This window comes from Aphelocoma coerulescens, chromosome 8, assembly GCF_041296385.1.
Source record: "Aphelocoma coerulescens isolate FSJ_1873_10779 chromosome 8, UR_Acoe_1.0, whole genome shotgun sequence".
Taxonomy (NCBI): Eukaryota; Metazoa; Chordata; class Aves; order Passeriformes; family Corvidae; genus Aphelocoma; species Aphelocoma coerulescens.
The window spans coordinates 10,943,212-10,954,775 of NC_091022.1; the positions used below are offsets into that span (position 1 = coordinate 10,943,212).

At 39.1% G+C, this 11,564-nt stretch overlaps 1 protein-coding gene across 4 annotated transcripts in view; it reads left to right on the forward strand.

Annotated features, from left to right (window-relative positions):
- Positions 1–11,564, forward strand: part of PTPRC (protein tyrosine phosphatase receptor type C) — a 61,276-nt gene that overhangs the window by 27,563 nt on the left and 22,149 nt on the right. For 2 of the 4 annotated variants that reach the window (XM_069022901.1, XM_069022902.1), the window contains 6 exons: positions 7,504–7,530; positions 7,976–8,128; positions 8,918–9,004; positions 10,356–10,388; positions 10,611–10,832; positions 11,351–11,476. In XM_069022901.1, coding sequence (XP_068879002.1) covers positions 7,504–7,530; positions 7,976–8,128; positions 8,918–9,004; positions 10,356–10,388; positions 10,611–10,832; positions 11,351–11,476 — 648 coding nt within the window. The remainder of the gene's footprint in view (positions 1–7,503; positions 7,531–7,975; positions 8,129–8,917; positions 9,005–10,355; positions 10,389–10,610; positions 10,833–11,350; positions 11,477–11,564) is intronic. The other 2 variants (XM_069022904.1, XM_069022905.1) reach the window with 2 other exon arrangements.

An 11,564-nucleotide genomic window follows, 5' to 3' on the forward strand; every position in this document is an offset into this window, starting at 1 on the left:
TCAGCTGTAGCCTCTTTTTATGATCAAAACTTTTGAGAACTGACCTGCTTTCTGCTGTCCTCCACAGCTGTGACTAATAGAGTTGGCAATTGCAAAAACCATGGAGTAGGAAGGGAGAGGACAATATAATAGGTGTAAATTCTTTGCTCCTTCTGCTTGTCATAAATATCCATTCAGCAAATCCAGAACCATCCTGTCAGTGCCATTGAGCAGAGAAATATGGAGCAAGTGTTTCTTTCTGTTCATGGTCGATGCAGGAAAGGAAGATCAAGGAAGGTGCAGCAGGGCTAGGAAAGTCATGACTCAAGTCAGAGGGACTGGCCCTCAGGAGCAGAGAAGTTTAGCATGGGAACAACATGAATTTGGCTCAATACTTTGTATGTGCACAAATACTGAAAATATATAAAGGGCAGAGCAAATATTAACAGATTTTTTTTGCATGTAGCACAAAATTGCCAAACAAATATCACAGCCAATCTTCCATTCCTTGTGTATAGGTGTTTCTTAATGACTGTGAAGGGTACCCAGCATTTTACAGCTGAAGGAACTATTACCTCAGGGTTTGATATTCTCTCTTGCAGACAATTCACATGGTGATAAGTACTCTCTGCAAAGCAGCCTGGACTTCATCCCAAAGTTTGCCCCCCCCCCCCCCCCCCCCCCCCACTGTATCATATTAATGAACCTGTAGAACTGAAAATAATTACAGATGCAAATGTGATGGAAAGGAGTTTAATAGGGATGTTTCATTACTGCACTAGAGAAGTGGTTTAGCACTAAGATAAGTCTGATTGCTTGGGCATGTGGGTGCTATGGTAACTCAGTTTGCATTTGGAAGCACTTAAGCTCTAAACAACAGTATGCTGCACCCTCTTCCTTTTGAGCAGGGTTCTGTAGAAGAAAGGCAGAAGTAAACAGCATGAGAGAAACCACAGAGCAGCAAAGGCGTCGTTAGCTGTAGCTGTGCAAGTGGGTTACCACAAAGTCGTCCTGTGAAGACTGAGAATGTCATTTAAATATGGTGCAATTGACAGAAAAGTGCTCCTGACTGCTAAACACACAAGATTCCTGGGAATTTATTTTAAGTTTGTAGGAATTGTGTTGGCAAAAAGAATTTAATTTTAGTTTTTGGGTATTTTGCTTTTGGTTTTTGTTGTACATCAGGTTTATGGTTTTGAGAAACTCTACATATCATTGGTAACAAGTATTACTTCCATTAAATTAATATTTCGTCAGAGAAATTCTCTTTTGCTCTGTGTTTTTATTTTTCTCTGGAAAAATTAAACTCTTATGTTTATTTTGCATTATCACAACAAGATAAGTTTTTTTTAAATGGTCAGAAACTTTTTTAAATGGTCAGAAATATTCAGTTTCAGGTTAGTTGAGAAAAAAATATTATCTCAGTATTTTTCTTGTGCCTTTTTTCTTTTCCTTTTCTTAAGAAAGGCTCAGTATGTTAGCGCAAGTTACACTTGGTAATAATTAGTTTTACCTTATAAACACTGACAAACTTTGTTGTTTGTATTTCTTTCTCTTTCCTGAGTTTGCAATATTTTGCTCCTCCTTGTAGCTGTCAGTTATATATTCGTAATTCCATCTCTTTCTTCTGGTTGCTCCCCTTGTACTTGATTGCTGGCTAATTTGAATTTTTTGCCTTCTCCGTAGCTGTAAATACTGATTAATCCCTATAGTTGACTCTGAACTTGAGGAGGATAGGGATAACTCCAGTCTTGGAAGGTGGACAGCAAGGAGAGGGATCTAGAACAAGCATTAATTTCAGAGGTCAGTTTTCACTAAAAGCATAATACCACATCCTATCACGTTAGCTGTAGTCAGGCCAGCACTTACTCCTGAGCTGTGCTCTGCAGGAAGACCACGCCTTCCCCAGTGCAAGTCAGGTCTCTGCACTGGCAGGTGTTTGGGAACAGCAAGGCCTTTGACTGTCAGATACGTGCTTTAACCAAAGGTTTAAGGTGTAGGAAAGAGTGCCAGGATCAGGCTCTTAGGCTGCAATGCACTGTGTGAAGGAATTGCTATGGGAGGCTGTCATTAAAGAACTTGTGCAAAAAGAAATATTTTGAGAAATCAGAGGGAAACTATTTTAATTATTGTTCTGAAGAGACAGAATGGACATTAAATCCAGGTGTCAAAAGGAAACAATTGGCATTTCTCAATCAGAACATGTTAGAATTTCTGTTAAATTAAAATTTACAGTTTCAACATTTTATCCCTAATTTCCAGTGAAAATAAATATTGTAAATGTTGCCTGTGGAAAAGAAATTATAATGTTTATTTAGTTCTAATTCCTATGATTGCTATAGGGCTATGAAGACTTTTATCAATTAGATAACGAATAACTTAGAAGTGATTTGATGACTTCATCTTCAATGACCACAAGAGTAGGTTTCTATTTTAGGACCCTCTGAAATGTCTCTGTTACCTGAGAAAGTTCTACACTGTAGACTCAAATGAGTAGTTTATTCTTTGACTCAGAGCATGCAAAATTTCACATATTTTTAATATGACCTCTATATGGCATTCTTTTACTCAATTTTCAAAAAGCAGCACTTTGTTCAGAAACTAGGAACAGTTTTAGTTTTTTTCTTCCCCAGGGTTAGTGATAAAGAATAAAGTGTAATTTTGTAGTCTCCGATTATGAAAGCACTTCAGCACATGAGATCCCACCTATAAAATTTGAGGGGTCCTCTGTGGTATAGAATTACTCAGATGTTTAAGTGTTTGCTAGTCTATTCTTAGCTCTGCCCAGATTTGTTTATAAAGTAGCAATGGATCCCTTCACTTTGTGTTTTTGGCAAAAATAACAGTAACGTCTCTGGCCCTGATGCTCTTTTACTTTAAGGTCTCTTAAGCTGGTTCTGGCAGCGCAAGGGAACCTTAAAGTAGGTGTGAACTACGTCCTATCCCACTTGAAGTTTAAAAATAAATCAAAGAAGGGTGGCTGGCAGCATTTTGTAAGGCTTCTTGCCTTACTCACCCTTCACCTCCCACCAGGAACTGTTCTTTTTTTGCAATTCAGTGTTGGCTTGCAGGGGAGCTGCGATGTCTGTGCTATTTGCTAAGAGACCCCCTCAAAGAGCTTTGCTCCATCTGAACAAGTAGACCACATCCTGTTGCTTTCTGTGCAGATGTGAAGAGCCCTGACCCTGCTGAAGCAGTGTTGTTCAGCTGTGAAAAGAAGGGAGACAGAATCTGGTCCTACACTCGTTGCTTGGTGTAAAATGCTGCCTGGTGGGGGTTGCTGGGGTCTGTCCAATATAGTAAAGGCTGGAGAGATCCTGGGAAAAGGGCAGCAGCTCTGCAGAATCACTAAGCATTTTTCCTGGCAGCAAAACCCGGCTGCCAACTGTTTTACAGACACGAGGCTGAGAGGAAGGATTACTTCCTCGGCCCCCTCCCAGCTCTGGCAAAGACACACGGAGTACAGCTGGATGTGAAGAGCCAGCTGGTATGGTACCATGCTAGATAAAACACCAAATGCACTATTAGCAGAAGAGGCATCCTCCTTCCCACATTGCTCTATGCTGTGTGTATGGAGCAATGCAGTCCTGCAGCAATCCTGTGCTCAGAGCAGACAGCCTGAGCTGCTGCGATGCAAGTGTAGTCTCCCAGCCAGTCCAGCAGGAATACAAAACCGGGTCCATTTTACTCACTGCACAAATTAAGCAGCAGAATGGAATTGAAATGGATGTTCCCTGTCATCAGCTAATGGATTTTTGCCCCTATAAACATGATAACATTTTTAGGCTCTTAATGCTGATTCAAGAGGATCTCATCAGCTGGAGTTTGTGTTATTAATAGCACACGCACACAGGAAATGTGTGCTGGCACTTCCTTCTGCTTGAGAAGATCAGACCCTGGACTTCCCTGAAAAACAGTGTATTTTAACATATTCTGGGTCCCACTTGTCCTCTGTTAAGCTGCTTGGTCCTGCCAAGTGAAAGCACTTTCCTAAGACAGCTACAAGCTGTTTCCTTATACAACTGGACTTCTTCTACAGGTGCAACCACAGTTCACTGCACTGAGCACAGAATCAGTACTGCAGAGGTGGTACAGCAGCTCCTGTAACTCCAGATGTGACCCAGGCTGTCCTAGGGGTTTGAAGGAATAGGCTTTTTTTGGTGGCCTGGTTTCTTTCCCGGTTTTTCCACTTGCTCTTCCTGTTGGACATCAAAAGGTTTCTTCATAAGGCAGCAGTCCCATGTTCACTTACAGGGCCAGTACGTCTTTGGGTTTTCAGGAGAAAGAGTGGTCAGCTCATTTGCTTTAGGTGTATTTTGTTGGCAGCCTGTCATTCCATCTCAACCCTTTCTTTCAAGCAGAAGCTGCATTCTGTCTGCCAACTGGTAGCCAGAGAGGAAGGAGAATGAAAGCAATTAGCCAGTCTCCCATCTGCCCGTGGGATGAGCTGCTGGTTATATCTTTTTCCAGGGCATGTGATTAAGGCTAGATTTGCTCAAACATTACTGATGGGTTGCAAATCTTTCAGGTAAGTCAGCAGGAACCAACTGGTGGCCAAAGCAGGACAAGGGAAAGGGAGGCTTAAAAAACTTACTTCAGTAGTAGGAACTTTTTCTATGCTTTAATTCTTCCGCTTGGGTTATCTGATGTTATCCTTGGGTTATCCTACACATACCATCTTAAAACTGTCTTATGGTTGGATGCAGTTTAAGCTTTGAGAAAAGTTTTGGGATAGTTCTTGTTTAAACTCAGACCGACTTGCTTAGTTTGGCAATCACCAAGCTTTGGTACTGCACACCATGTGTTTGGGGGATTGGACATCCTTATTACATTTTAAAGATATTTTTGGATTTCAGCTTTTAAGTTTCCAAAGTTATGTTTTAGAATATAAACATGAGCAGACAGTTTTGTCTTTGAGGTTAACTTTGTTAGGCTGAGGTTAATGCAGACATATTTGTTAGCTCTAGGTCAGGTTTTTGAAAATAAATGAATAGTAGCAATATACCTATTAATCTCAGAGCAACAGAGTCTGGTGTGTTGGGATACTTTTTGATTTTCCTTCATTTTACCAAGTATCTCCCAATAAGATTTCATGGGGAAATGCATTTGCTATTCTTTCTGAGAGGATTTTCTAGTGTTCTGGTGCCACCTATTGAATTCTTTTCAACTGCGTCCTCTTCCATTGCTACAATAAAGCATATCAGGGAATAGAATCACAGGAGAGCAGGAGACCCTTAAAATGCTTAGAAGGGCATAAAACTGCCATGAAGTTCTGTTAAAATAACACTGCTTAGTTGTAGGGGGAAAAAAAAGGCAATCTAGGACTATTACTTTCCAGACTGTTTTAAGACACTCTTCTGAGCAAGGCAGCGGGACCAGGTGATTTCTTGAAGTCACTTCTAACCTGGAGTTCTATGATTATGTGTAATATTTAGCATCTCTCACTGTGAGTGAGCAATAAACCTTACACTCTATTTAAGCTACTAGCATTATTCCTAACTTTACAAGGGGGAGGATGGGGAGAATTATTTTCACAGGAATCTTGAGGAAGTGAATGAGGCAACCAGAAACACACCAAAAAGCTTATGATCTCCCTTTTCTCTTATTATCTCACTTTACTTGGAAGAGGCAGTCTTGATGTATATGTTTTTGTTTCTATTATGTTTGCATCAGAGATCAGTAAGCAGCTTGAAAAGCATTTCTTAATGTTTCACTAATCTGAGCAGAGTTTAATTTAGGACTTTTTCTACAACTTCTTTTTATTGTGCTCTTGGAAAAGTTTTTTAAGTGAAAGTTGATCTGTGTTGATGCTCACAGAAGGTTAATTTTTGGCTTGAGGTATATTTGATGTGTTGAACTAAAGTAAGATTTGGGAAAGGAGGGGGAATAATTGATTCTTCATCTGAGAAGCCATTTGAATAAAGAAAAATCACATTATGGAATTTAGAATGACCAACTGCCAGTTTTCAAACACTGAATTGAAAACCATGAAAGAACATTGAAAATTAATTGCTTATGGCAAATATAAATGAGTATAACTGTTAGCTTTTACAGGGTTCCTTGGCAGTTTAATGTGTATAGCTATTGTTTATGCAATTGTTGTAAAGAAATGTTGCAGACAGGAGATTTTGGATGCTGAAGGTACACTGATAGTTCAAAAGATCACCTATATTTTTGTTTCTTATCTGTGACCTCTTTCAGGTTAGGAAGCTTCATCTGCTAATATTCTGTAGCTTTGAAAAGAATGCAATGAAGATATAGAGATATAAATGAATCGTCACGCTCGACCTGTTAATGTAGTGGCTTCTACACCCATGTTATTCAACCTGTTGTCAGTCCGCTACATTTTAGAGACTATATTCTTACAATTAAGAGCAATGTTATTTTGGCAGTTTCATATGATTTCAGGCAAAGTATAGACAGACCCATATCCTCATCTCATGAAGCAGATTTTAGGCAACACCCCTCCCCACTTCTGTAAAGAAATACAGCATTACTCTTTTTAGCTGGACTTCACTTGACTTCTCTTGATACTTTTTCTGTAAGATATCAGCCTATTGGCTTTTTCCAAATTTTAATTTGTAGTAAGAGATCTTGAATAATATACTGTCCACAACAAATTCAGCTGCTCACTAGACAAGTATTTGCAAGACTTTAGGTTTTGTTTACATTCATATTCATATCATGGCTTAGATACACTTCATGACAGTTCTGAGCACAAAATTGCTCACTCTTTGCAGGTGACGTTGCCATCACTGGCTGTGTGTTTTTAATGGCTGTTGTCAGCTTTCTGAACTGTCCATATGGGGTGCAGAATCCATGGTGCCCACTAAGCAACATTTGTGCTGCTGCTTGTCAGGTTGATAGGGAGAAAATCTCTGGAGTCCCAGGAGAACTGCCTATGTTGATCATCTGTGTCAGAGACGAGAGACATGGTTTTGATTCTGGCACGTGAACAGGATACTTATGTATCCCTCATAAGTATTGCACTTTGTCAATAAACCTGGTATTTTGCTTTAAAGGTTGAAGGAGTTTATTTTCAAAAGAGTAGAGCTGCAGCAGTTGTGAAGTGCCATGTAGGGAAGCTCGAGAAATTATAAACAGGAAAGTACTATCTGAAAAACACATGCCACAAAAAAAGAGATAAATAAATTCAAAGAAACAAACATAGTGGGAAAGAACTGGTAGAAAAAGTAAAAGAAAGAGGAAGGAAGAACCAAACAAGTGGATGGAAGTTTTTGGGTGGCCCTGAGCAACCTAATCTACTGGGTGGCATCTACTGGTGTTTGAACTAGACGGTCTTTAAGATCCTCTCTAACCCAGACCATTCTGTGATTCTGTGACCACATGCTTGATATTTTGGGGGTCTGATTGTTGCTACATCCACTAAATGTGTAATTTCCTGGGAAAAGCTTAGCTGATATTTGGGAGAAAGGAATGTGTCTTTTTATATTTTTGGCCAATGACGTGTTTAGTTCCTTGAAAGTTTAATTTATAGTTTTTCTATCTCTTTCTCTTTTTCAGGACAGACGATAACAACGATCACATCTGGTAAGAAACCTAATTCACTTGAGAGAACTGCATTGATTTTTTTTCTCCCTGATAATTTCTTTTTTCTTTTTCTCACACACAGTTACCTCACAGAGTGTATAATGCCTTTTCATTCATGCAACAAAATGAAATATGCTGTCTTAATAGGCAATAATACCCGACAAGTCTGGTTTTGAGTCATGTATTTGAGTACATTTTAAAACACAGCATTTAGCATGAAAGGTGCAGACATAACCAAAAAGGAATATACTCACTGGATGTTCATCTGATACCTGTGGAATCCCCTGCACTTTAAATGTTTGCTGTCTCTTTGCTTCCTTAAAAATTCCCAGCATTTCAGTATGAGAGTGCTCCAGCACTGCAGCCCAGTGTTGGGGACAGCTCTGTCCCTCCGTGGCCAGGCAGACGTGGAGCAGTAACGACCCTGCTGTACCTCTCACCACAGGTGCCACAGGTGCCACCCTTGCAAACAGCACGCACTTCTCCACGCACACAGCGCCCAGCCCCAGCACGGCACCGAGCACCCCAGCACTCAACAGCAGCACTGCTGCCCTCACCGCACGCACTCCCTCCTCTGCCTTCGGGAATGATTCAGCAGGTTTGCACTCTTCCTTTGGAAGCCACTCTCTGCTCTCAGAACTCTGGGGGAAAACGAAGTCATTCAGCATCAGGGTAGCCTTTTTCAGCTCATGGTTCCTCAAATCGAAAAGGTGTCTGCGATTTGGCACAGCAGCAATACCAGGATTATTTGCAGGATCTCAGACCAGGTCTGGTATCTGGAGGCTGAGTCTTGCAGTCATCACAGCAGCACCAAAATGCCAGCTGCTGCCAACAAGGCTGTCCCCAAAGCAAGAGCAATAGGAATGAGCCTAAAAGAGAATATATAGACCTGTCAGTGGTTTAAAAACAGGGAGATAAATAATGATATATGGTAAGAAATATAGTGAGCAAGATACATGATCTTGCAAATGAGCACTACCTGGAGTTGCTGTTTGTGAAACAGCACAAGCACTGTTCATAATTGTTTTACTGTAATAATATAGCAAAATGTTCTCGTTTTTCCCAGTTCACAAACTGTAACATTTTTATGTTGACTTCATCTTGTCTTATGACTAAATAATGACAAAAAAAATTGTCACTGTACATTGCAAAATTCATTTGTAAGGGGTATACTCCTAAAAATTTGCTTTCTATTTACATACTCTTTTTTTTTTTTTTTTACTATTTTGACATGACTTTTCTTTTAGCAGTCTTCTCTAAATAACAAAAATCCCCTAAGAAAAACAAGGTGGAGAAGGGCTGTAGTGTAAGACATTTCTGAAGACAAAGCCATATGAAAGAATGAACTTCAGTTTTTAATGCTGATATGTTGTTTATTTTCTTACAGATGATTACAATTCAACATCCTTGCACAGCACCACCTCATCAGTCAGCATGCCAGCAAGCACTGGGATCAGCCCCACTCACACAATAGGTGACAAACTTGCACACAGTTACCTCAATTATGATACATCAGGCACAAAAAATGGGTTAGAATGAGACGATTCATTTAGAATGTATCAAGCCTAAGCATACAAATTAGGCATACAACTGCATTAAACTTAAGGATGTTTTTAGGAATCTTTCTAACTATTTATGAGTAATATTAAAGATACCAGGTTTGTTACTTTTCAAGCAAGTGAAAAACTGAAATTATTTCCACACAGTGGCACATAGTAGGGGGATAAATCTGTCAATTATTGTATCAGACTCCTTTTGTTATTCACAGAAATTCACCCAAGCAGCTCAAAGTTGTGAAAACATCCAAGATCTGTGTGCTTCTCTGTTTTCCAGTGTCTTCCCTTTTGTTTCACACAGCAGTAATACTTTCTTGGGATGCAGTAGTTCAAACACTTACAGAGGGTTTAATTGCCATTGGGCTGTAAGGAATTACTCGGGTCAGTAACATATATGTATGTGCTTGTGCAAAGTACATCCAGACCCTTACCATCTTTTTGAACTGTCCTTCAAGTAGCTATAGGCTGCTGTCTGCTCTTTGACAAACTGAGCTTAGCTTTTACTTGTGGGTGTTCTGCCCAGTCCTGGTGACTGTCCAGTGGTCCCTCCCAGTTTGCCCTCTCAGTAGGGCCACTATCCAGCCAGGTGACTCCCAGCCTGGAGGGAGGCAAATCTAGGGCCTGCCTTCTCTAAAAAAAAAATTAGATATTTGTGTGTTTTGGTAACATCTTTACCTTAGGATATTTTAAGTAAGTGTTTTCACGATGAAGTTCTTTGCTCAAGCTTCTGTACAGAAAACACCAGCTAAAATTTTTTTGGGGTATCTCAGTGTACAAATAGTCATTAAACAATCTGTACTGTTGGATAAATCTCTTTCCAAAGGTAAGAGTGGCAGTGCAAAAAGCAGGTAAATTTTGTTTCTTTGGTGACATTTTATACTGCTCAGTTACCCATTCCACAGTATACACATCCTGGAAAACTTCTGCAGCTTATCATACTGCTATGAGAATGTGTGGTTTTGGAATATTCTTGTGCAACTTTGTACTCAGAAATGTTACTAATAACCAGTTTAAATTCTAGTTCATTGATGTCATATGAAAATTGTGAAAGACACATGATTCCTAAAATAACTAATTAGAGAATGGTGTTATGTGTAGCTGATAATTTCTTCCCTATTTCAAATGTGAGAGGAGTGCTAAATACACGTGCTTGTATTGAATGTATTGAACAAAGAGTTTGGGGCAGTATTGGTCACCCTTCTCCAATGCTCGGTGGAAAAAAACCCAACCTGCTAAGACAGACCTTCATGTTGTTTTCTTTTCTTGTAGAAACTATCACAGTGATACCTGAAGAACCTTGTGGTAAGAACCAAACCCCTTATTCTCCTTCAGTCTTGAAATGTGACCAAACAGTAAACTCAAATACAGAAAATTGGTAAAGCTGATAAAGCAGCAAAAAAAATAAAACTGATCAATTAGCATCTTGGGTTATTTAAGAAAATGTATTCCAGTTCTGGAAGTAGGATTAAAGTTATTTAACAATTCTGGTCTTTGCACCTCCATTTACAGTGGCTTTTCTTTTAGATATTATTAAAGATATAAAAGACTCTAAGAACGACGCTGAAATGGCTGAAGTTGAACTCAAAAATTTCACAAAAGACAGAGAATATTTTATATTGGGGGATGGCAAAAGCATACCTGTGAATTCCAGCAACCATTCAGTACAGCTTCTGAAATGCAAGAGATACACTGTTCAAGTTAAAAATGGCAGGTGTTCAGACAATAGTTCTTTTTCTGTTCCAAAAGGTAAGTGTACAAGGGTTTCAGTACTTTATTTTCTTTTTTTTTTTTTAATTTCTTTTTTTGATATGCAGTAATTCATCTGCCCCAGGTTTCTTTGCCTATTCTTGTCGCTTCTCAGAGAATCAGACAGAAAGTTTTGATATTTCGTCCGTGGTTTGCAAGATATTTTGAAATTGCTCATTAAAACTTCTCAGTATTTTCTCAAGGAATAATGTAAGCAAACTGTAGTTTTTTCATTGTAAAGAAAAAAAGGGAACTTTAACTGCATGTGCCATATGCAGTGTGGTAAACAGTGGCAAGAGCAGCCACCACTTCATTTATTATTTGAATACCTCTGGGTCTTTATCTCGTGAAGGCTTTTTCAATTTTTACTTTCCATGTCTTACTAAATTCTTTGTATATTATTCTATGCCGATTGTATCTTCATATTGCAGAAGAGGTCAAAAACCATAAAACAAACTGTTATTTAAAGACTCAATATAGCCAATGTCACAATGATGTATAATATTCTTCCTTTTCAGTCGTCAATAAACCTCTTGTAGTCGAGAACATAACCAACAAATCTGCCAGGTTATGTCGGAATAGCTCACTGGCCTGTGCTAATGTGACTGTTACCTGCAACGGGACATCACTTCTAAAGTATAACAGTGGGTTATTTATTTATTTATCTTCTAAAGTATTGTTGATGTTGTCTTTTGGTGAGAGACTGGCAGATTTAAATTAATTGTGCCAGTC